Source organism: Nematolebias whitei, chromosome 3, assembly GCF_014905685.2.
Source record: "Nematolebias whitei isolate Nwh7 chromosome 3, NemWhi1, whole genome shotgun sequence".
NCBI lineage: Eukaryota > Metazoa > Chordata > Actinopteri > Cyprinodontiformes > Rivulidae > Nematolebias > Nematolebias whitei.
This window is the reverse complement of record NC_056500.1, coordinates 33,969,620-33,993,222: the sequence shown is the minus strand read 5'-3', so window position 1 is coordinate 33,993,222 and position 23,603 is coordinate 33,969,620. Positions and strand designations below refer to the sequence as shown.

Sequence of the window (23,603 nt, the reverse complement as noted above, 5' to 3'; positions counted from 1 at the left end):
ACCCTGCTGGAAGCCAGGAACACTGCCTTCAGGTCTGGAAACTCAGAGGAGCTGAGTAGGACAAGAAAAGAGCTGGTTGCTGGTATTAAGAGGGCCAAGGCCACATATGCAAAGAGGATCGAGGGTCAATTCATCTCACAAGACCCTCGGAGCATGTGGAGGGGCATTAAGTGCATAACAGATTATAAAGGAAGGAGTGAACAATGCCCCAAAGACCCATCTCTGCCTGATGCCCTCAACAAGTTCTATGCACGCTTTGAAGACCCGAACAGACCACCCAGCACCAGACTCACCTCGCCACCGGATGAAGAGCATCTCAGCGTGACCTCAGCAGAAGTAAGGAGTACCTTCAGGAGGATTAATCCGCACAAAGCAACTGGCCCAGACAACATCCCCGGAAAAGTGTTGAAGGAATGTGCTGATCAGCTCTGTGAGGTGCTGGCAGACATCTTTAACACCTCACTTACCCTGGAGACAGTTCCCACCTGCCTGAAGACTGCCACCATCATCCCAGTCCCAAAAAGCTCTACAGTGACTGGTCTGAATGACTATCGGCCAGTGGCCCTCACCCCGATAGTCGCTAAATGCTTTGAAAAACTGGTCATGACTCACATCAAAACAACCATCAACATCAACGAGGACCCTCATCAGTACGCATACCGTGAGAACCGATCAACAGAGGATGCAATCTCCTCTGTGGTCCACACTGCACTCAACCACCTGGAGCAGAAAAACTCTTACGTCCGTATGCTCTTTGTGGACTTCACATCCGCCTTCAACACCATGATCCCCCAAACCCTGATGGACAAACTATCCACACTAGGACTAAGCCCCTCCATCTGCAACTGGGTACTAGACTTTTTAACAAACAGACCACAGTTAGTGAGGATCCACAACCTCTCCTCCTCCACCATAACCCTCAGCACTGGCTCTCCTCAGGGATGTGTGTTGAGCCCCCTTCTGTTTACTCTGCTCACATATGATTGTGCAGCTACCCATCCAGGCTGTCACATTGTAAAGTTTGCAGATGATACAGCGGTGGTGGGATGCATCACAAACAATGATGAGTCCAGCTACAGGCAAGAGGTGGAACACCTGGAGAGCTGGTGCAGAGAGAATAACCTTCACATCAATGTGAAGAAGACAAAGGAGATGATTGTGGACTTCAGAAGGAACAAAAACACCTACACCCCCCTGAACATAAGAGGATCTGCGGTGGAAGTGGTCTCCAGCTACAAGTACTTGGGTGTACACATGAATGACAACCTCAGCTGGAGCAACAACACCACCAGCCTGATCAAGAAAGCTCATCAGAGACTCTACTTCCTCAGACAGCTGAGGCGAGCTGGTCTGGGAAGCTCAGTCCTCACCTCCTTCTACAGGTGTTCAGTGGAGAGCATCCTGTGCTCCAGCATCAACTTGTAGCATGGAGGCTGCACAGCTGCAGAAAGAAATGCTTTGCAGAGAGTAGTGAAGGCTGCACAGAAGACTGTTGGAGTCAGTCTCCCCACCATCACAGACATCTACACCTCCAGATGCAGGAAGAGGGCCACCTGCATCATGAAGGACCCCACTCACCCAGCACACACACTTTTTGCCCCACTCCCCTCAGGTAGGAGGTTAAGAAGCATTAAGAGTAGAACCACTAGACTGAGGAACAGCTTCTACCCTGAGGCTGTTAGACTCATGAATCTCTAACCAGAATAATCACTGTGAAAAAAATCACGTCATGATGCTGCTGATCTGTTTCATGTTGCTGCTGATCTGTTTCATGTTGATGCGTTCATGCGTGCACACCTGCTCACACAGACTCATGTTCGTGTTTGTGCTGATGTTCAACGTAATGTTTTCATGTTATGAGTGCTTAGTGTATATTTAGTTGATGTTTTTCTTAGTTCATATCTTAGATGTTATTACTGTTTTTCTTTTACATTTTATTGTTGGATGTAACTGGGACCCTGTGTACATAATTTCGCTCCACCACATGTACCACATGAGGTGCGAATGACAATAAAGAAACTCTGACTCTGATAAGATCACCAGCCCTGGGCCATTGTAACTTCACCATGAGGTCCCAAAACAATGGCGCTGAGCGTAAACTGAAAACCCATCTTCTTCAGAGCTCTGCCACACCTCGCAGGAGTCACCACCATCGACAAATGGGAAGCCCTACTCTATCATGTGACCCAGCTCTCAACCAATATCATCTCACCAACTTGTGTTCTATAATGATGGGTGCGTGAATTTTGGGAGTTGTAGGCATGTAACTAAAACTAGATTTTCTGCTTGAAACAGAGTCAGATCAAGTTTTAACACAATATCATTCTAAATAACAAAATAGGATACATATATCTAGACATTTCATTAAGTTAATATATTATGTGATAAAATTATATTTCAGTACCAACTTCCATTTTGGTGTATTGTTGTAATAAATGTCACCATCAAAAACTGGGTTGCCACGTCAAAATCCTAGATGGCTTCCACCATATATGTAACCATGTGAATTGGCTGACTTGACAAATGAGCATTGTGTGGCTTCTTCTAGTAAGATATGTCACTACAATGGACTGCATTTATATAGCACCTATGTATCTTATCCAGATACTCAAAGCTCTTTACACTACAGTCTGTGCCTCATCTACCCATTCATACAGCACTTTACTAGACCTCAACAAAGTTAATTGAACAAATCATTCTAAAGAGACTAATCAGTGCTTTTGAGATCACATTCATACGCCGATGGGACACACATCGGAGGCAATGAGGGATTCAGTGTCTTGCCCAGGGACACTTGAGCATGTGACTGCTGGTGGATTCGAACCCCCAGCTCTTGTATTGGAGGACGACCTTCTAACCACTCAGCCACAGACACCAATTAAAAATTGGGTTGCCATGTCAAAATCTAAGATGGCCACCACTATAAATATATGTAAACTAGCCACCTCAATCATTTGGGGAAACTATGTTCTTTAGTTTTATTTATTTTGCTTAAAAGTGTAGTTTCCTCAAATATTTAGGGTGCCTGTGGGGTGGCCATTGGTCATCCCTCTCTCTCTATCTGACCAGCTTCAGGCAGCATCTTCACATGTTTAGCTTTGGTGTAGATGTGCATATTTCACACCAAAACATGTTCATCTTGAGAACACAAAAGCTATCTCCTTGCAGACAGGACATTCCCGTGGTGTTTATACTTGTGTAGGATTGTTGGAACATTTGACCGTGGGAATCAGGTCAACAGTTCTTTTTTTATTATTTAGGCTGATTTCTTTAGATTTTTCTCATGATGTCACAGAAAGGAAGAGGTGTGTCTTCAAGCAACTCAAGTGTTGGCAACTAACCTATCACAAGCTTCCAAAGTCATGACATCATTAACTGGCCTTTCCCAAACAGTTTAACAACAAGTCGTCTTGGCGTATGTAAACTTGTGACTTTTTAAGAAGGTAATAAAATTATTTCTCTCAGTCGTCAAGCATTTAAAATTCTACGTATATATTTTTTTGAAAATGACATAAAACAAGAACGGTTTAGTCAGATTTAAAGTCAGAATGTGAGCACGAATGAGCATGTTTTTTTTTCTAGTGCATGTAAAGATCTGATTTCAACAAAACCTAAAGTATCCTCCTGCCCTGAGTCCTCATATGAGGACTATGATTTTTTATTTTTTAAGAACTGCTTATCATAGAAAGCTGAAATTTTGTTTGTAGAGTTATTGAGATGTTCTGACCCCAATTTGCAAAGAAAAATATAAAATGCAAAAATAAACCTACTGTCCTCATATGAGGACAACATATTTTTCTAAAACCACTTCCTGTATCATGACAGAGTCTAGTTATTTAACTAATTAGGTCCTACTGATCCCATGTACCTTGGAGAAAGGAAGAAATGTGCACCAAACAAAAGCTTGGGTCTCAAGACTATATAGACAAAGGTAACATTTTTAAAGATAGGTTACATTATAAACAGCATCTGGTTTGTGTTGTTTTCTCTAGCCTGTTTAGTTTTAGTGCTGGATGATTCCCTGCCTCTCCAGCAGCAGACTTCCAGTTCAGCTCACATTCCTTGTACGCAGAGGGAAATCTTCAGAGACCATAGTCTGTGTCTGTCTGCAGGACAGTTTGCCCAAACAGAGGCAAACAGCAATGATGTGGACGCTCCGCCCATCGTCATTAAAAACCCTCTAAAGTGAAACCACATTCTGCTGCTGAGCCCACAGGAAACACACAGTTTATGCACTGGGACAGCCAACAAGCAACATCTACTACCCGGTGAAGTTACTTTGGATATTAGATATTCAAACTCCTCCGGTTCAGCGGTGACTTCCTCTGGTTGGAGCCAATGCAGGCAGTGTGATTTCAGGGAGCTGCTCTCAGTCTGCGGTCTCCTCTGACCCAAAGGGTTCTCTTAGGGATGGTCAACAAATTACCAAACACTTGAGAAACAAAAAATAATAGCTAAATTACTCTTTTAGACTGGACAAACAAGATGCACTTGTCTTGACAGGCAGCTGTGAATGAGTGGTTAGAGCAGTTCAGTGGTGGGATGTAACTAAGTACAAATACTTTGTTACTGTACTTAAGTACATGTTTCGTGTATCTGTACTTTACTTAAGTAGAGTTAAATGTGGGTACTTTATACTTTTACTCCACTACATTTTTCATTAAGTATCTGTACTTTCTACTACACTACATTTCTATAACGCGTTGCATTACAAGTTACATTCATGTTGCGGCTTTTTGATTTGTTTGTTACTTTGAAAGTAACCAATGGTGAGAGGGGAGCTGGTCCATTGAATCACTGCAAAGTGGACAGGTAACGTTGGGCCCACCTTCAAGAAGAGCTGGGCCAATGACATATATTCTAGTATATATGTCACTGATGCACCCACATCACCACTGAAACACACCCAAAATGTATTCCACTGCAAGAGAGTCAGCCAAAAGATACACGCCACCCATGGCCTTATTGAAAGACTGCTCAGTACAACAGGACAGATTCTCTCTCCCAAAAGAGCCAGACTGGACTCAAAAATCTTTGAAAACCAACTTCTTCTGAACTTGAACAAGAAATTCTTGCTGCAATATTAAAATGTGTGAGTTCATGATGTTAGGACAGGAGACAAGAGATGTCTCCAAATGTCTCGACACTCAGGTCCAAGTTTTAAAAATGGTGTCAGAAAGTTAAAACACTGTTCACTATTGACCCATTACAAGGTTGAATAAACAGTATTTTAACTAGAGTTGATGACAAACTGCAGTTGAAATATCAGTGGAAATGATCAGTGTCTGTTCCTTTGTTAGTTGTGTCTAATGCTCCTTTTCTCAGGCAGACAACTTTTACTTAAATGTGTTTACTGCAGTTAAAATGACACACTGGTTTTGCTTTGTGTTAAATAAAAACTTTCAAATGTATAATCGTTCCTCTTTCTTATTTTGATTAATGACATTTAACTCTGCAGGTCATCCCTGAAATTCTGACGCACAGAATCACAAGTCCAAGTGTGAACTGTGTCACAGAGTAAACACAATAAAAACATGTATTATCTGCAGCATTGTTCATTAAAATGGAACAACACTATTAATGTATTACAGAAAATATACATATGGTACGCAGACTTAAAGATATATAGACCATTACATTAGGTAATACATTCAGCAAGTACTTTTACTTTTAATACTTTAAGTATTTTAAAAGCAAGTACTTATTTACTTTTACTTAAGTAAAAATGTTAATTTGGTACTTCTACTTTTACTAGAGTACATTTTTGTCTGTTTATTTGTACTTTTACTTAAGTACAGTGTTTGAGTACTTTCTCCACCACTGGAGCAGTTGCCCTCCAATGGGAGAGTTGGGGTTTCGATTCCACCAGCAGTCACATGCTGAAGTGTCCCTGGGCAAGACACTGAACTCTTCATTGCCTCCGATGTGTGTCCCACTGGTGTATGAATGTGACCTAGTCTCTATACATTCAGCTTATGTTACACACGTGGTAGATTGGAAATAATTACTGCTGGTGTGCAGAGATGTAGGGGACTTTATTCTGTAAACACAGTACATAATGCGCATTAATGATGACTGCCGTTAGCATTTTCCACATCGCTTGAGGTCAGCGCCGAATGCAACAGGTATCTACTATCTACTATCTACTATCTGCCTGATCAAAATTAATGCTGTGCCTCTTTTAAATGAGCTGCTGTCTGACAGCTACGTGTAAGTAAACATTTGTACCGTGCTCTGCTACAACCTTAGTAAAGTACTATAAACGAAAATATAATGAGAGGGGTGTCCTGTTTTCTGCTGATGCATTCACTTGTGTTCCGTATATAGCTCTAATAGAGTGCAGTATGAATGAGTAAACGAGGGCATAGGTTGTAGTGTAAAGTGCTTTGAGTATCTTGATTAGGTAGGAACGTGTTATGCAGTCCATTTACTAATTTTTAACCCCCCCCCCCCCCCCCCGCCACCACCACTCAGAGCTTTGCTCATTTTGTCCATGCCAGTGGTTCAGGTATGTGTATGGTTTTAAGTTCACGCTTCATGAACTTTGCAACATTAACTTTATCATTTGATATGCTAATTAACAAAAAATCATAAACTTTTAATTTGTAACTATTTTAGTTTAGAATGTAGCATGAAGCTGCATGACCCCTGACCCTTGGGTCATCTTCCAGACTCACCATGAACTGTGTTCTTTAAAGTTTCTTCTGGCTTCAATATTGTCTGATGTTTTTCACACATTCACCGTTCTTGGACACAGAGCCAGCTACAGTCTGACTAATGTTTACCTTATTTTTCTTATGCTTTTAAGAAAGAAAATCAAATCATTAATGAAGTTTGTTTTATTTGAATAACAAATGTGAACATGAATAATTTTGATTGTTGTTTTCAATCATTATAATGAAATCAGGTGAAATATTATAATATGTTTAACATAATTCTCTGTTCTGTTGTTCAGAAAGTGATTATTCCTTCAGAGACACCTGTGAAAATGTTCTTTGAGCTGAAAGCTGTTTTCTTCAGAGGGAAGTCACAATGTCCCTGAGAGTAGTCAAAACAGTCTTCTCAGAGCTGTTGTTATGCAAAAAAAAGATCCTTTGTTTGGAAAGCAGTTCGTCTTCGGCTCCAAACCAGAAAGTGGACCCGATCCTGGTGGTCGTCCCGAGGTCCACTCGTTCAATTCCTGAGCAGAAAAACATGTTGCTCAATTACAATTTGTTAGAAGAAAAATAGAAGTACCTACAGAAGATGAAGCTTTTTTCTCACAGCGAGACTCAAGTTCTCGGCTGAAGGTTGTGATGGACGGTGCACCTTCTCATCAGCTGTTGCCCTCACAGACCCTTGAAGCTGTCAGTGACAGTCAGCTACCTTTGGGCAGTTCCCGGCGAGTCCTCCTCATAGTGTATCCTGGTCTGATCCACCAGAGAACCACAGAAAGACGAGTGACCTGATGCCTTCAACGCTGGCCTGGTAAGGAGCAGAACCTGGTGACATGATGCAACTCTTGGTCTGGTTATGCCATTTTAAGCTGATGCAACTTGGTAAATCATTTCCTGGCTTGCAGTGATAATAAATGACTTTATCTGATCAGATTAAATAACTTCTTTCAACCAAAATCCAAAGTAAACTATTTATTAAAATAGTCAAACTTTGTCTAAATTCATGCGTGTATAAAAACTGAAATAATTCCTGCTCAAAGAGTGAATTTTGTCTCAGAAAAGAGAATTAAGCCTTGATTGATTTATTATTATTATTGTTTGTTTATTATTGTTGTTGATTCTTAGATTGATTATTTTTGTAATAAAACTTCAAATAAAACATTGGTCTTTTCATTCTGATGAATATTAATTTGTTATGGTATTGAACTCCCTGTAATTAACAGATTCTGCGGTGGAAGTGGTCTCCAGCTACAAGTACTTGGGTGTAAACATGAATGTCAACCTCAGCTGGAGCAACAACTCCACCAGCCTGATCAAGAAAGCTCATCAGAGACTCTACTTCCTCAGACGGCTGAGGCGAGCTGGTCTGGGAAGCTCAGTCCTCACCTCCTTCTACAGGTGTGCAGTGGAGAGCATCCTGTGCTCCAGCATCAACGTGTGGCATGGAGGCTGCACAGCTGCAGAAAGAAAAGCTTTGCAGAGAGTGGTGAAGGCTGCACAGAAGTCTGTTGGAGTCAGTCTCCCCACCATCACAGACATCTACACCTCTAGATGCAGGAAGAGACATGCATCATGAAGGACCTCACTCACCCAGCACACACAGTTTTTGCCCCACTCCCCTCAGGAAGGAGGTTGAGGCGCATTAAGTGTAGAACCACTAGACTGAGGAACAGCTTCTACCCTGAAGCTGTTAGACTCATGAATATCTAACCAGAATAATCACTGTGAAAAATCACAACATGTTGCTGCTGATCTGTTTCATGTTACTGTGATCTCATCTGTTCACACAGACTCATGTTCGTGCTGCTGTTAGGCGTATTGTTTTTATGCTATTAGTGCTCAGTGTATATTTTGTTTATCCAACATTTTTCAGTCAGGTCATCTGGACAGTTTTTTTTTTTTTTGTGTGCTGAAACGTTTCGCCTTCGATCCGGAAGGCTTCATCAGTCAAGGAAACACACAACAAAACTGATTCTTGCCCCAACAGCTTACTCCAAAGTGAAACAAACCAGTTCAGCTTGTGATAAGATGGTCTCTTTGGTACGCCCCTCCTCCATTGCCGGCCCTCTTCCTATTATTCTGATTATTGAGCATGGACTTTGTTGATATTTTGTTAATGTTTTTTTAGTTCATATCTTAGATCTTATTACTGTTTTTCTTTAACATTTTATTGTGGGATGTAACTGGGGCCCTGTGTACATAATCTTGTTCCACCACATGAGATGAGTATGACAAATAAATCTCTCTGAGTCTGTGCGTAATGAATAAATATAATATACAAGTTTCACTTTTTGAATGGAATTACTGAAATAAATCAACTTTTTCATGATATTCTAATTTCATGACCAGCAGCTGTATGTGTGGATGTCTTCTATATTGTTTGTCCACATATAATTGCCAGGATCCGTTACATTATTTTGCTATAAAAAAAATAAACGGTCTGTAATAGATGTGTTTCATTTAGATGTAAAAAGCAGTGATGTAAGCTTTTCTTCTGATGCCAGACATGAAATTTAAAACTATTAAAAAGCCAGTCAAAGTGACAGAAGAGACCTGGCTCTTCAAATCCTTGATGCACCTCAAATGTACAGCATAGATATCTATTACTCTTATTAATGAATATGTATTTGCTCTTGTTGTTTCTAGTGTTTGATGAGCACAGTTGTGCCATGTGTGCTGCCCTAACCCCCCAGTGTCTGGGCCTCCAATAACAGACTGGATGAGACCTTGTGAGCTGTCGGAGCTTAATTGTAAAATAGACATAAGGAGTAACTATGAGTAGGCCTAAAGTTGTGGAGAATACAAATGACAAGCTGGTTGCTTGTTCTAGTACTTGATCAGGCTAGTCAAATAAATAAACAGTGACTTTTTACCAATATGCCATGATACATGTAAACTACTGAAAAATCACAATTTATTTTGAATCAATTAAAAAAAATTGTATAAAATCAGAAAAATGGCTCTTAATTTTTTGTCTAGACATAATTCATCGTGGATTTAACATCACAAGATCATGTTACATGGAAGTTATTGAAGAAAAACATTGAAATTTAATTAAATATTAATATTAAAAATTAATGGGGGGGAGTGGGTGCAGACGATAGAGAAGGTGAGCCTGTGGTGAGAAGGTTCAACTCCTCGTGCCAACAACATTAAAAAGTGGGTGGGAAAGGTGAAGTCTCCACATCTGCCTCCACCCTCATTTGCCCCACTCTGTGCCCTTGAGCAAGGCCCTTAACCCCCGCCATCTGCTCCCCCAGCAGCCATAGATGACAGCTCTCTGCTCCACACAGAGCTGTGGTAGCTCTGTGGTTGTGTCAGGAAGGACATCTGGGCGTAAAAAACAAGTCTTCACGTGAGTAGGTTCACTAGAAGTGAAGTTCTCTGAAGACCGGAGCAGCTGAAAGAAGGAAAAAAATTAATATAAAAAATTACAAAATGCATTAAAATTTAATAAAACATGAATCATCTGGCCAGTCTAGTAGAGTAATTTAACACTAGTTCTGTGTTAGTGGATCACAAGACGATTGATTTGGAATTGAAAACGTGTAGGATTGGGTAATTTGTTGACGGTCCCTAAGAGAACCTCGGGTCAGAGGAGGCAGCAGACCGAGAGCAGCTCCCCGAAATCACACCGCCTGCACCGGCTCGACCGACAGGAAGTCACCGCTGAACCCGAGGAGTTTCAATATGTCATATCCAAGCTAAAAGCAACTTCACGGCGGCGCAGCGACTCATATCTGTCTATCTGTCAGGTTTCAGAGCCGTGGGCTCAGTCAGAACCGGATATGAGAGCACGGGGACAGACCAGGCGCGTTCACGTTCCAGAGAGGCGAGGCGCACACTCGCAGGAAATACGGTCTGACTCGGATTGAGCGCTTTTCTCGGATTAATTTTTTTTCCAGGACTCCGGAGGTCTTCAGACACAGTTGGGAGTAAGAGGTGACCAGAAGGACAGAAGTAATGGTCAAGTCTCAAGTTCCTCCGCGCGATCCTGACAGGTAATCATGGAGAACATCTGCGCACAGACGCGCGTTTGCATGTTGCACACGTAAAAGGTTGCTTCTCACATGTTTCTTCATGTCCCTTCCCCTTACCCCCCTACGAGTCTGTTGATGCAGCTTCCTCTCGACTTTCCTAATCTTGGATCTTTCTCCTGCTGGAACAGGAGGAGATAACCCTTGAGAAGGCACGAGGAGGAGACCCTGGGATGTCGGTCCGTCATGGCACCCTGATCGGTCTGGGCATCCTGCTTCTGTCTGCAGGATTCATCATGGCCTCCACTTCTTTCAGCCACTCAATGCTGTTAACTGTTCTTGGAATAACACTTGGCGTGGGGGGTATGGGCCTGTTGGTCACCGGAGTCCGCATGGCCATGAATAATGTCCAGGTGACAGTGCCAGGTCACTACCTCTTGCACCCCCGCACAGGGACACGCTTCAACCCGCAGCAGGCCCTGGCCATACAAAGGTACACATGCCCAAAAAGTGCGTGACATGAGAGTTTTCACACTGAAACTGAGCACAACCCTGGCTCTGATAAAGTTTACGTTGTGCGAGATGTGGATAAAAACAGCGTGCAGGGATTTGCAGTTCTCATTAACCCATGTTTTATTCATGCATGCAGCAAACATCAAAACTAACAAGTTGTGCAAGTAAAAGGAAAAAAGGCAATTTAAAATGTTACGGATGCAACAAAAAGTTCAAGAAGCGGTCGTGTTTACCACTGTGACACATCTCCTTGCTGGACTGGAGTTAATGTTCTAAAATCTGATGGTGCCTTTCCAGATGCACAAGCTGCCCATCGCATAGACACTAATGCACCCTCATACCAGCAGAGAGGTCTGCTCAGTAATCCAGGTAATGGTTGAGTCAGGCCTCTGGATGGATTCTTCTTTGCTGCAACTTCTTCTTCTGTCTGTGAACCTGCAACAAACAGTCTTATAGCACCTTAGTGGATCAACCAGTTTGTTGTTGACAGCCAGAATAGTTGTGCACATGCAAAAGGAGCACCATCAGCATAACAATTGATCGTTAGTGCCCTGATGGCTGCTTACTATTCACAGGTCAGAGGTCACGTCCAGAGGTCTTGACTCAACCTTGTTAGATCAGAGAGGAAGGCTTCTGCCACTGTCTCTCATCTTTTGTATGGGTGACCTGGTGTTGCTAAAGTATTCCACTCTTGATTTGGCTGACCATAAAACAGTTTCCTACTTTGCCTCAGTCCATTTTAAATGTGTTTGGCCCAGAAAGAAGTGCAGAGTTACTAGACAGTGTTCACATATAGCTTCTTCTTTTCATGACTAAGCTTTGACCTGCATTTGTGGACAGCAACTGTGTTTGCAGAGAATGACTTATGGAAGCGTCCTTGAGCTCATGCACTGTCTGGAATACAATCCGAACCATTCAAGGGAATTTTGGAAGAGGTTATGGATGTTTATCAGTTACTGATAATAAATGAATGTGTGAGTTAGGGAGTTGTTTTGTCTGCTCAGAGAGGAGCCTGCAGGCGCATGGAGCCTGCACACCTGACAAAAAAAAATGTTCTGCAAAAAATTCTAGAAACGTTTTGTCTTTAGGATGAAAAACGAAACGTTTCTACAATTTTGTTTAGTTTTTTGAATCCATCCAGAGGAACTGACTTAACTTTTTAGATTTTTCTACCTGGATTATTGAGCATGCATCAGGATATATATGTGCAGTTCATTACAGTAGTCCCTCACTACTTCACAGTTCATTTATTACGGATTCGCTCTATCACGGTTTTACAAAATAAGATTGGACATGACACACAATTGGCTGATTGATGGATGAGCCAAACGATCAGCATGGAATTTTTTATTAAAAATAAATTATTTTAAATTATTTAGCACCTCCTGCACATTTGTGCAGCCCACACTACAAGATACATTTCCTTCTGCAGCTGATCAGCTGTTCTCTGTGCAGAGCGGAGAAGTGGGCGTGGCCGAGAACAATTGCAGGTGGCAAAGGGCAGACAGGCAGGGAGCTGAACTCATGACATTCTGTGCTCTTTTAGAGCATTTACAGTTTATAAACATTGTTTAGAATATTGCAAGAGTGTGGGAAGGGTTTAAAATGCTTTTATATCAGAGTCAGAGAGATTTATTTGTCATTCGCATCTCATGTGGTACATGTGGTGGAACAAAATAATGTATGCAGGGTCCCAGTTACATCCAACAATAAATTGTAAAAGAAATCATTAATAACATCTAAGATATGAACTAAGAAAAACATAAACTAAATAACATTACACTAAGCACTAATAGCATAAAAACATTACATAGAACAGCAGCACGAACATGAGTCTGTGTGAGCAGATGAGCACGCATGAACACAGCAACATGAAACAGATCAGCAGCAACATGAAACAGATCAGCAGCAACATGATGTGATTTTTCACAGTGATTATTCTGGTTAGAGATTCATGAGTCTAACAGCCTCAGGGTAGAAGCTGTTCCTCAGTCTAGTGGTTCTACACTTAATGTTCCTTAACCTCCTTCCTGAGGGGAGTGGGGCCAAAAGTGTGTGTGCTGAGTGAGTGGGGTCCTTCAAGATGCAGGTGGCCCTCTTCCTGCATCTGGAGGTGTAGATGTCTGTGATGGTGGGGAGGCTGATTCCAACAGTCTTCTGTGCAGCCTTCACTACTCTCTGCAAAGCTTTTCTATCTGCAGCTGTGCAGCCTCCATGCCACACGTTGATGCTGGAGCACAGGATGTTCTCCACTGCACACCTGTAGAAGGAGGTGAGGACTGAGCTTCCCAGACCAGCTCGTTTCAGCCGCCTGAGGAAGTAGAGTCTCTGATGAGCTTTCTTGATCAGGCTGGTGGTGTTGTTGCTCCAGCTGAGGTTGTCATTCAGGTGTACACCCAAGTACTTGTAGCTGGAGACCACTTCCACCGCAGATCCTTTTATGTTCAGGGGGGTGTAGGTAGGCCTGTCACGATAACAAATTTTGCTGGGCGATTGATTGTCTCAGAAATTTTTGCGATAAATGATAATATTTTGAAATTTGACAATAATTAGTAATTATTGTCAAATTTAAGAAGAAATGTTGATTAATTTTTGTGTGTAGTAGCTTTTTTTTGACCACTGGATGACAGTATAAGACTGTTCGAACTCAAGGATGGATAGTGAGGGAGCAAGCAGTATGTCTCTTTAAGAAAAATGGGAGGGAGGCCTCTTGACGTGTCATGGACTGTCTCTTATCCTGTTTTTCGCTTCTCAAAATGGCAGACGCTCGGTGTGGTTTGAGCTCTTTAGCATAGCATTTTTCACACAAAGCTTTTAATAAAAAATCAGTAAACAAGTTCTCAGCTTCTTTTTGCAGAGAGAAACAACTTTTTAGACAAAGGCACGGGTTTCAACCATGAATTTTAGAGCTTTGACAAGACAGAGGTTTTTTCCCGAGGTCAGCCTGTTAGCTTAGCTCGTAGCTTTGCTTCTCATCTTAGCTGTTTTTAGTGAGGGCCACTGGCCGATAGTCATTCAGACCAGTCACTGTAGAGCTCTTTGGGACTGGGATGATGGTGGCAGTTTTCAGGCAGGTGGGAACTGTCTCCAGGGTAAGTGAGGTGTTAAAGATGTCGGCCAGCACGTCGCAGAGCTGATCGGCACATTCTTTCAACACCTTCCCGGGGATGTTGTCTGGGCCGGTTGCTTTGTGAGGGTTAATCCTCCTGAAAGTACTCCTTCTGCTGAAGTCACGCTGAGATGCTCTTCATCCAGTGGTGAGGTGAGTCTGGTGCTGGGTGGTCTGTTCAGGTCTTCAAAGCGTGCGTAGAACTTGTTGAGGGCATCAGGCAGAGATGGGTCTCTAGGGCATTGTTCGCTCCTGCCTTAATAATCTGTTATGCCCCTCCACATGCTCCGTGCATCTTGTGAGGTGAATTGAAAAATTATATACATATATAAAATAAACTACTTCTTATTACATGTACTTGTACTAGTATTCCTACTTCGCGGTTTTTCATTTATCATGGGTCTTCAGCGTACGGCTCCCCCGCGATAAACGAGGGACTACTGTATCATGAAAATGATTTCAAGAATCTGGAGAAATGTCTCCAGACCTGCCTTAACTTTTTAGAACTGTACAGGTCCTTCTCAAAAAATTAGCATATTGTGATAAAGGTCATTATTTTCCATAATGTAATGATAAAAATGAAACTTTCATATATTTCAGATTCATTGCAGACCAACTGAAATATTTCAGGTCTTTAATTGTTTTAATACTGATGATTATGGCATACAGCTCATGAAAACCCAAAATGCCTGTCCCAAAAAATTAGCATATTTCATCCCACCAATGAAAGACAAGTGTTTTTAATACAAAAAACGCCAACCTGCAAATAATCATGTTCAGTTATGCACTCAATACTTGGTCGGGAATCCTTTTGCATTAATGACTGCTTCAATGCGGCGTGGCATGGAGGCAATCAGCCTGTGGCACTGCTGAGGTGTTATGGAGGCCCAGGATGCTTCGATAGCGGCCTTAAGCTCATCCAGAGTGTTGGGTCTTGCGTCTCTCAACTTTCTCTTCACAATATCCCACAGGTTCTCTATGGGGTTCAGGTCAGGAGAGTTGGCAGGCCAATTGAGCACAGTAATACCATGGTCAGTAAACCATTTACCAGTGGTTTTGGCACTGTGAGCAGGTGCCAGGTCATGCTGAAAAATGAAATCTTCATCTCCATAAAGCTTTTCAGCAGATGGAAGCATGAAGTGCTCCAAAATCTCCTGATAGCTAGCTGCATTGACCCTGCCCTTGATAAAACACAGTGGACCAACACCAGCAGATGACATGACACCCCAGACCATCACTGACTGTGGGTGCTTCACACTGGACTTCTGGCATTTTGGCATTTCCTTCTCCCCAGTCTTCCTCCAGACTCTGGCACCTTGATTTCCGATTGACATGCAAAATTTGCTTTCATCTGAAAAAAGTACTTTGGACCACTGAGCAACAGTCCAGTGCTGCTTCTCTGTAGCCCAGGTCAGGCGCGTCTGCCGCCGTTTCTGGTTCAAAAGTGTCTTGACCTGGGGAATGCGGCACCTGTAGCCCATTTCCTGCACACGCCTGTGCACGGTGGCTCTGGATGTTTCTACTCCAGACTTAGTCCACTGCTTCCGCAGGTCCCCCAAGGTCTGGAATCGGCCCTTCTCCACAATCCTCCTCAGGGTCCGGTCACCTCTTCTCGTTGTGCAGCGTTTTCTGCCACACTTTTCCCTTCCCACAGACTTCCCACTGAGGTGCCTTGATACAGCACTCTGGGAACAGCCTATTCGTTCAGCAATTTCTTTCTGCGTCTTACCCTCTTGCTTGAGGGTGTCAATGATGGCCTTCTGGACTGCAGTCAGGTCGGCAGTCTTACCCATGATTGCGGTTTTGAGTAATGAACAAGGCTGGGAGTTTTTAAAAGCCTCAGGAATCTTTTGCAGGTGTTTAGAGTTACGTCGTTGATTCAGATGGTTAGGTTAACCGCTTGTTTAGAGAACCTTTTCATGATATGCTAATTTTTTGAGACAGGCATTTTGGGTTTTCATGAGCTGTATGCCATAATCATCAGTATTAAAACAATTAAAGACCTGAAATATTTCAGTTGGTGTGCAATGAATCTGAAATATATGAAAGTTTCATTTTTATCATTACATTATGGAAAATAATGACCTTTATAACAATATGCTAATTTTTTTTAGAAGGACCTGTAGGTCTCTCAAATTTCTGCTGAGGATCGTTGTTATGAGTGTGTTCTGTTTTTGCACGGTTCCTTTTGCAGACCAGTGAACCTCTGTCCATCTTTACTCTTGAGAGTTTCTGCTACTCATAAACTGTTTTTATACCCAGTCCTCTTGCTTACTTGTTTTACAACTTATTACTTCCTTTTGGTGACCCTGTCCCAACTTTTTAAAAATGTTTTCGCGATCCTCAATGTTTAGACCCAAGTGCGGGCAGACACAGGAAGTGAATTAAAATGAATTTATTTAACAAACAAAAGCAAAAGGCTGGCGAGGCAGCAACAACTTGCATGAGCATGGAGCGAACAGGACAGACTGAGGAGCTGTGTAGGATTTACAGAGCAATGAGCGGACGTTTTTGTGGTGAACAGGAGAGGTTTAAATAAGGCAGTGGGAGATGAGAGCACCTGGGATGATTACTGATGAGCAACTGGTGTGAGTGATGGGTGGCAGGAGAGACTGACTGAAGAGAGGGTGAACGTGTCAGGGGACACAGAGTCAGACACAAGAATCAGAAAGGGAAATAAAGACGAAAGAAACACAAAGAAAACAGACAAAAGGGCAGATTATGTCAAATGTGTTGCTAAATTAAAATTCAAAACTACCTCATGTATTATAACAAAGTCCATGCTCAATAATCCAGGTATACAATCCAACATGTTTCAGTCAGGTACCTCATGTATTCTTAACATTATTTAATGCTTAAACTACAAAATTGAACATTTTCTTGAACACGCAGAGTAATCCGGTTTCATGAGTATTACAAGTTGATCTCGTTCTGTTTTATTTACATTTTACACAACGTTCCAACTTTTTCATGCCATGGTTGTAAAAAAAAAAATAAAACTCAGTAGAAAATAAAACTATACATACACTGCAGGCAACATGTAAAGAGATCATAATGAGAGGTCAGAATTCAGCAAAATAACCTTGCAGGAAGCTCATGTCAGCATGCTGCTTACTGTGCGTACAGTCAGCAGGTACGTGGAACATGTTCCTCATCTTAAGTTACAGTTTATGTGCTAAAATTCACTCCTTAGCCCTTCAACAAAATGCACAGCTTAAGCTCCTGAAATTGCCTGCATTGTTGGATAAGGTTACTTAACTAAGTTTAAATAAAAAAATAAAAAAAAGTAAAATGGGATTCCCTTTACATTTATAAGTCATCCTGAGGGAGGCACGTGCTTCCCCAAAATTTGCAGCAATGATCAGCTTGGCTGACATTTTGAATGAAAAAAAAAAAAGCTAAAATATTATCACTCTTGTTTACTTTTTAGTAGCTGCTGCTCAAGAAATTAATCAAGAATCATCAGAGCATAGCAATGTGATGATGAGGATGAGTCAAAAGTTCAACTGGGCTTTTGTTGATGAAGCGTTCATGTGGCACACTAGGAGGTCTTCTGCATTAAGTGTTTGCATCTTTGGAACGTCTGTTTCAAGTTTTACAAAACTCTTAGCCGTTGTGGTCATGTTTGTCGTTTGCTCACATATATACCTTTGTGACATACAAAAATAAACTCGACAAGGACTACTTTGGTGCATCAACATCAGATTTCCCAACGTTGCTCATGAATTTTTAAGAAATAGCTGTGCACCCCCATGATCTGGTGATGACTGCTGAATGTCCTCGTGTTACAAAGTGTGCATAAAAAAGTAACTAAGAAATAAACAAGAATGCAACATTTTATTGCTTTTCTTGTTCACAGTGGCAGCTAAACTGAACTTCATCTTCTGTTTGTGTAGTTTGGGCCTCATTGGCTAGGATTGCACATGTACGCTATATATTTCACTGACTTCCTGATATACAGTTATCGTACACTAAAGTTGGTAGCAGTCCAATTACTGCTGAGATTTATCGGCCTGTTCCAAGCCAACAGATGGAAAACCCTGGATACACAGAACAATGGACTCTAAATAATCCAACTGAGCCATTTTTCAGGCATCCCTGAAAATTAGTCCATGTGCAGACAAATACCAGAACACACTGTCCAGTGGGTTTGTTGGTTATAAATCATAATCCGACTCAGGTCAGGAGCACGTCTGGAAATGTTAAAACTTGTGATGTTGGAAAACAACAGATTCTCTGATTATGGTTCCATCTTTTTTAGAAGTAGGTCAGGGAGGGGAATAAAAGCAGACTTCTTGTGTTTGCTGGAGGTAATCTATGATCCCTCTGCTTATTTCCAACGGTGTGGAATACAGCTGCGAGAGCTTCATCCAACGACTTTTGTCTGCCTCCATGCAACAAAATGATCAGCATTTCTAAACTTAATCCAACTTGTTTATTATAACATGCATATAGGCTGGAGGTTTAAAATTTATTTATTTTATTTAACCCTTCGGTAGTCTCATTGAGTCACGAGAACTCATTTTCAAGATAGGCCTGTTTGGGAGCAGATGGTGGGGGTTAAGGGCCTTGCTCAAGGGCCTAGAGTGGGGCAAATGAGGGTGGAGGCAGGTGGTGTTTCACCATTTCCACCCACATTTTGAATTTGTCAGTCTGGGGAGTTGAACCTGCAACTTTCTGATCACAGGCCTATCTTCTCTAACCTAGTCTGCACCATACCAAAAAGTATGGTAATAAGTGTTTAAGTACTCCAGCTGCATGACATCAAGTTATAGACTCCATTTACCAAAAAAAAAAAGGAATGTTGGCATAAGAATATCCTGATGTATGCTCAATAATAATAATAAGAAATATTAATAAGCCTTTAGGGTGCTGAGGAAAATGTGATTTAAGTAAAAACTGACAATAGTTTTAGTGTAAAACCTAAGGAGAAAAAAAAGATATTTAAACAGTCTTCATGTCCAAAAACTGCATGTGAAGTCTGTGCTGCTGGTAAAGGTTATTCTGGCTGACACACCCACGCATCTTTTCATTAAACAAGTTTTATGAGAAAACAAGATGGTTTCAAAAACCTGAACAAGTCTCCCCCAAAATGGAGGTGGTACTAAATTATATAAATGATAGTTACATTAAAAAAATATGCTTTTGTTTGTTTTGTTATTTTTACCACAGGGTTTGCTTGTTTACAGAGTACCGTAACAGATGGACTTTAAAACGCACCAGTCTCTAAGCAGCACTAATTCATTATAAGATAAATCATAATTTTGTACATAAATAAGACGCTCTGGTTATTTAGCCGTGGTCATCCACCGTCCATTGTCAGGAACTGTGTCCCCAGTCTGCTCCAGCTAGGGCTTTAACAGACTACTCGAGTAATCAACAGGTCGATTCCTGGCACGTCTATCGAGTTTTTAAATTTCACGTCGAGTATTCGCAGTGACGTCATTGTGTCACGTGAGCCGCACCGGGCTACTAGTAGAAGCTACCAAATGTGAGCCCATCTCTCTGTCTTCTCTGGAGCAGGTAATGTGCAGCATGAAGCCATCTGGTTCCCCCTTTGATGTGCCCCCCCCTCGACTACTAAAGGAAGTTTTTCCTACCCTGGGTCCTTTTATTCTCACTATTCTGAATAGCAGTTTATCCTCAGGTGTGGTGCCAAAAACTTTTAAACATGCTGCTGTCCAGCCCCTCCTGAAAAAACCTAACCTTGACCCCTCAGTCATGTCCAACTTCCGGCCTGTCTCCAGACTCCCATTCACCTCTAAACTACTGGTAAAAATTGTGGAGTCTCAGTTGAAACAGTTTTTGGGGGATCACGCTATCCTAGAGTTATTCCAATCTGGCTTCAAATCTCTCCATAGCACTGAAACTGCTCTACTGAAGGTTTTTAATGACATTTTCATATCCACAGGCGCAGGTGATTCTGTGCTGCTTGTCCTATTGGACCTTACATCTGCTTTTGACACCATCGACCACAACATCCTCATTTCTAGACTGGAGCAGTGGGTGGGCATCATAGGGTCAGCCCTTAAATGGTTTGGGTCCTACCTCTCTGACAGAACCTTCTGTGTCAATATCAAAGATTTTAGTTCGGCATCGACAGCGCTCCAGTGGGGGGTACCGCAGGGGTCCATCCTCGGTCCCCTTCTCTTTTCTTTATACCTGCTGCCACTAGGTGCTATTTTCCGCAAACACAACATACCCCTTCCATTTCTACGCCGATGATTGCCAAATTTACTTCCCCCTGAGGCACAGAGGCATACGCTCTATTCAGCCTCTTCTTGACTGCCTGGTTGACATCCGGGACTGGATGGCTTTAAACTTCTTAAGCTTCAATGAGAAGAAGTCTGAAGTCATGCTGTTCCATCCCAGTGGCTCACTCATGAACCATGACATTGACCTTTTCTCTCTAGCCCCGCTAGAGAAACAAAAGGTCACTAATCAGGTGGTGATAATGGACCCGTCCTTAAAACTAAACAGTCACGTAAACATGATGGTCAAATCCTGTTTTTTTCAGCTGAGACGGCTGTCTAAGCTGAAGCCTATACTCTCCAAAAAGAACCTTGAGACAGTGATCCACGCCTTCATAACATCTAGGCTTGATTACTGCAATTCACTTCTGTTTGGAATCAGTCAGTCCTCCATAGCTCGTCTGCAACTGGTCCAAAATGCTGCAGCCCGATTTTTAACTGGTACAGGCTATAGAGAGCACATCACGCCAGTTTTGGCCTCCCTGCACTGGCTACCCATTCACCTTGGGATCCAATTCAAAATTCTCATGTATGTTTTTAAATCACTGAACAGTTCCGCCCCATCCTATCTCACTGATCTTCTGCAGCCATATGTCCCACCGCGCTCTCTGAGGTCAGCAGACCAGATGCTTCTCTCAGTCCCAGAAACCCGTCGTAAGCTCAGAGGTGACAGAGCTTTCTCTGTTGCAGGTCCATGACTGTGGAATGAGTTGCCACTGAGTGTCCGGCAGGCTCCCACACTCTCAGTCTTTAAGTCTCGCTTGAAGACCCACTTCTATTCTCTTGCCTTTAACACGGTGTGATTTGTTTTGGTCCTGTCTGTACTCTACACTGTTGGCCATTTTAGTTAGCTTCTGCTGCTATTTGTATCTGTATTTTTATTTTATGTTTTCCTGTCCGCTGTGCATGTTTGTTTTCTTTTGTACAGCACTTTGGTTGGCCTTGTTGCTGTTTTAAGTGCTCTATAAATAAATTGGTATGGTATGGTATGGTATGGTATGGTATGGTAAATGTATTCCTCCAAGCAGACAGATGGAGCGGAGCAGGTCCAGTCTTTGCAAACAGGCAGAAATGCATCAGTGGTTTGGAAATATTTCACTAAAGATGAATCTTCCGGTTCAACTACCGTAAGGAAACAGAAAATGACTCAACTTCCTGACTGCTTGGAGCTCATTGCGAACCGGTGTTACACAATATTCTGTGACCACCTTATATTGTGACCGTAGGGGGCGGTGTTGCGTGCACTGTTGCAGGTCACAGAATATGGTGGAACACAGGGTCCAATGGACCGATCTGACCTTGTTTCACAAACAAAAAGCAAAAAATATTAATCTCTAAAATTAAACCTAATGCGCAACACCACGGGTGTTGTTCCTCTCTGCCGTACTCACAGGTTTATAGTTACTACCATGTAAACATCATCTTAATATAACTTGCAGTTTGGGCTGCAGCATGCCTTTCATTTACGGGAAGAAAAAAATAAGACTGAAAAATGGAAGAGTTTCAATAGGGTTTCACGCTTTGCTTAGCAGTTTGGTAAGGTCCACTTGTGATGAGGTCAAGCATACCTGGTTCAGCAAAGCACCCGACCACCTGTGTCTTAGTAACATTTAGAGCTGTTTACCAAAACTGTTTATTCTCTGAAAATAGTTTTTTGTAGTACCTTAATTCAAACTGTTAAACTAAGTGCTTACAAGTTTCAGTGGTGTTGTTACAAACTTTCACTTGTAGTTCCAACTTCCAGCCTTGCTGACCTGAAACATTGCTTTATCTGACATTTCAGTCATTTGCTCCAAAGTAGATGAACACAGCTACTGAGAGGTGTAGCGTTCTTGAAGGGTACCGGGTAGGAATTTTTAAAATAATTAACAAAAAGCAGATCCTTGAAATTTGAGTTCTTTGACAGTATTTGTACAGTTTTCAGTACTACACTAGTGACTCCTATTTTCACAGCCTCTCTTTCATCCTTTTATCAGGAGGTTGGATCGAATGCGTCGGGAGATGTCAGCTGACTCTGTCACCAGGACACCAGAACCTGAACTGTCCCTGCCATCTACCCCTCCTCCCTGGACCATGGAGCCACCTCCATCCTATGACATGGTGATGAACAGCCAGGAGAACAGCGAGCAGCTTTAACCCCTGATAGACATCCAAAATTCACAGCAGTGCCTGTTGTATTGTCGAGCTCACTGCAGCAAGTCTTTGTGCCTTAAGACTGACAATGTTGGGAATGAGCAAGAATCAAGATTGTCTTTTGTTCAGGCATCCCATGCAAATCTAAAATGAAATGAAATGGTTATTTCAGTCAAAAGAAAAGCTATTTTAGAAAATTGGTCTAAACGTTTTCACATTTATCATAAAGTACCTCTTATCCACAAAGCTGTTGTTGGTTAAGTTTAATATCGTGCGTGAATTACTGCTGAATACACGTTTTGCTTTTGGTTCCATTAGGGATGCAACGTCACTATTTCACTCCAGATCATCCATTCATTCATAGTAACCAATTTGTCCTGGTCACAGGGAGTCAGTAATTTGACAGTACAGACTCTCTCTGACCCTCTGAACTCTCAGAAGTGGAGATCAAAGTTGAAGGTGAAGATCGCTTAGTTTAGAATCATTAATCAATCATACATATATTTTTGTACTGAAGGAGAAAAATATCCCACAGAAACACTTCCAGCTAAATATCAAACTTGTGACCTTCTTGCTGTGAGAGAATAGGGCTGTCAACTAAACTACCATGTTGCCCAGATAATTGAGTATTAATGTAACTAATTTATTATTTTCACAGTTTTATTTTTAAAAGGCATATCTTGCACATTTGTCTGATAATTGTCTCTCAAATGCATTACAGAGCTAATGCACTCATAATTAAATAGTTAAACATTCATCAAGCCCTCACAAATCAAATGGAAACAGTACAAATATGCAATATAATGGATCAAAAATTGCTTAATTTTCTGTTGCAACAATAAAATGTTTTTTCTACTTTTTCTGATTTGTGGTATAACATTTTTCTATTGTTAAACATATTTAAATAAAAAAATGTTATGCGTGTAGAGAAATATAGTTTCAATATGTTGAAGCTAATTTCACA

The 23,603-nt window shown here is 41.7% G+C and overlaps 1 protein-coding gene across 1 annotated transcript; it reads left to right on the top strand.

The window, feature by feature from the left end:
* Positions 1–10,866: 10,866 nt before the first annotated feature.
* Positions 10,867–22,642, top strand: si:dkeyp-51f12.3 (uncharacterized protein LOC107988041 homolog). Its single transcript, XM_037674305.1, has 2 exons — positions 10,867–11,126; positions 22,483–22,642. The coding sequence occupies exons 1-2, from the start codon at positions 10,867–10,869 to the stop codon at positions 22,640–22,642; spliced, it is 420 nt and encodes a 139-aa protein (XP_037530233.1).
* The last annotated feature ends 961 nt before the right edge of the window (positions 22,643–23,603 follow it).

Excerpts from the sequence above, each read along its gene's own strand:
- si:dkeyp-51f12.3 (XM_037674305.1), top strand. The coding sequence starts at position 10,867 with ATGTCGGTCCGTCATGGCACCCTGATCGGTCTGGGCATCCTGCTTCTG. Across the intron at positions 11,127-22,482 it reads CAGGCCCTGGCCATACAAAG|GAGGTTGGATCGAATGCGTC; the intron begins GTACACATGCCC and ends TCCTTTTATCAG.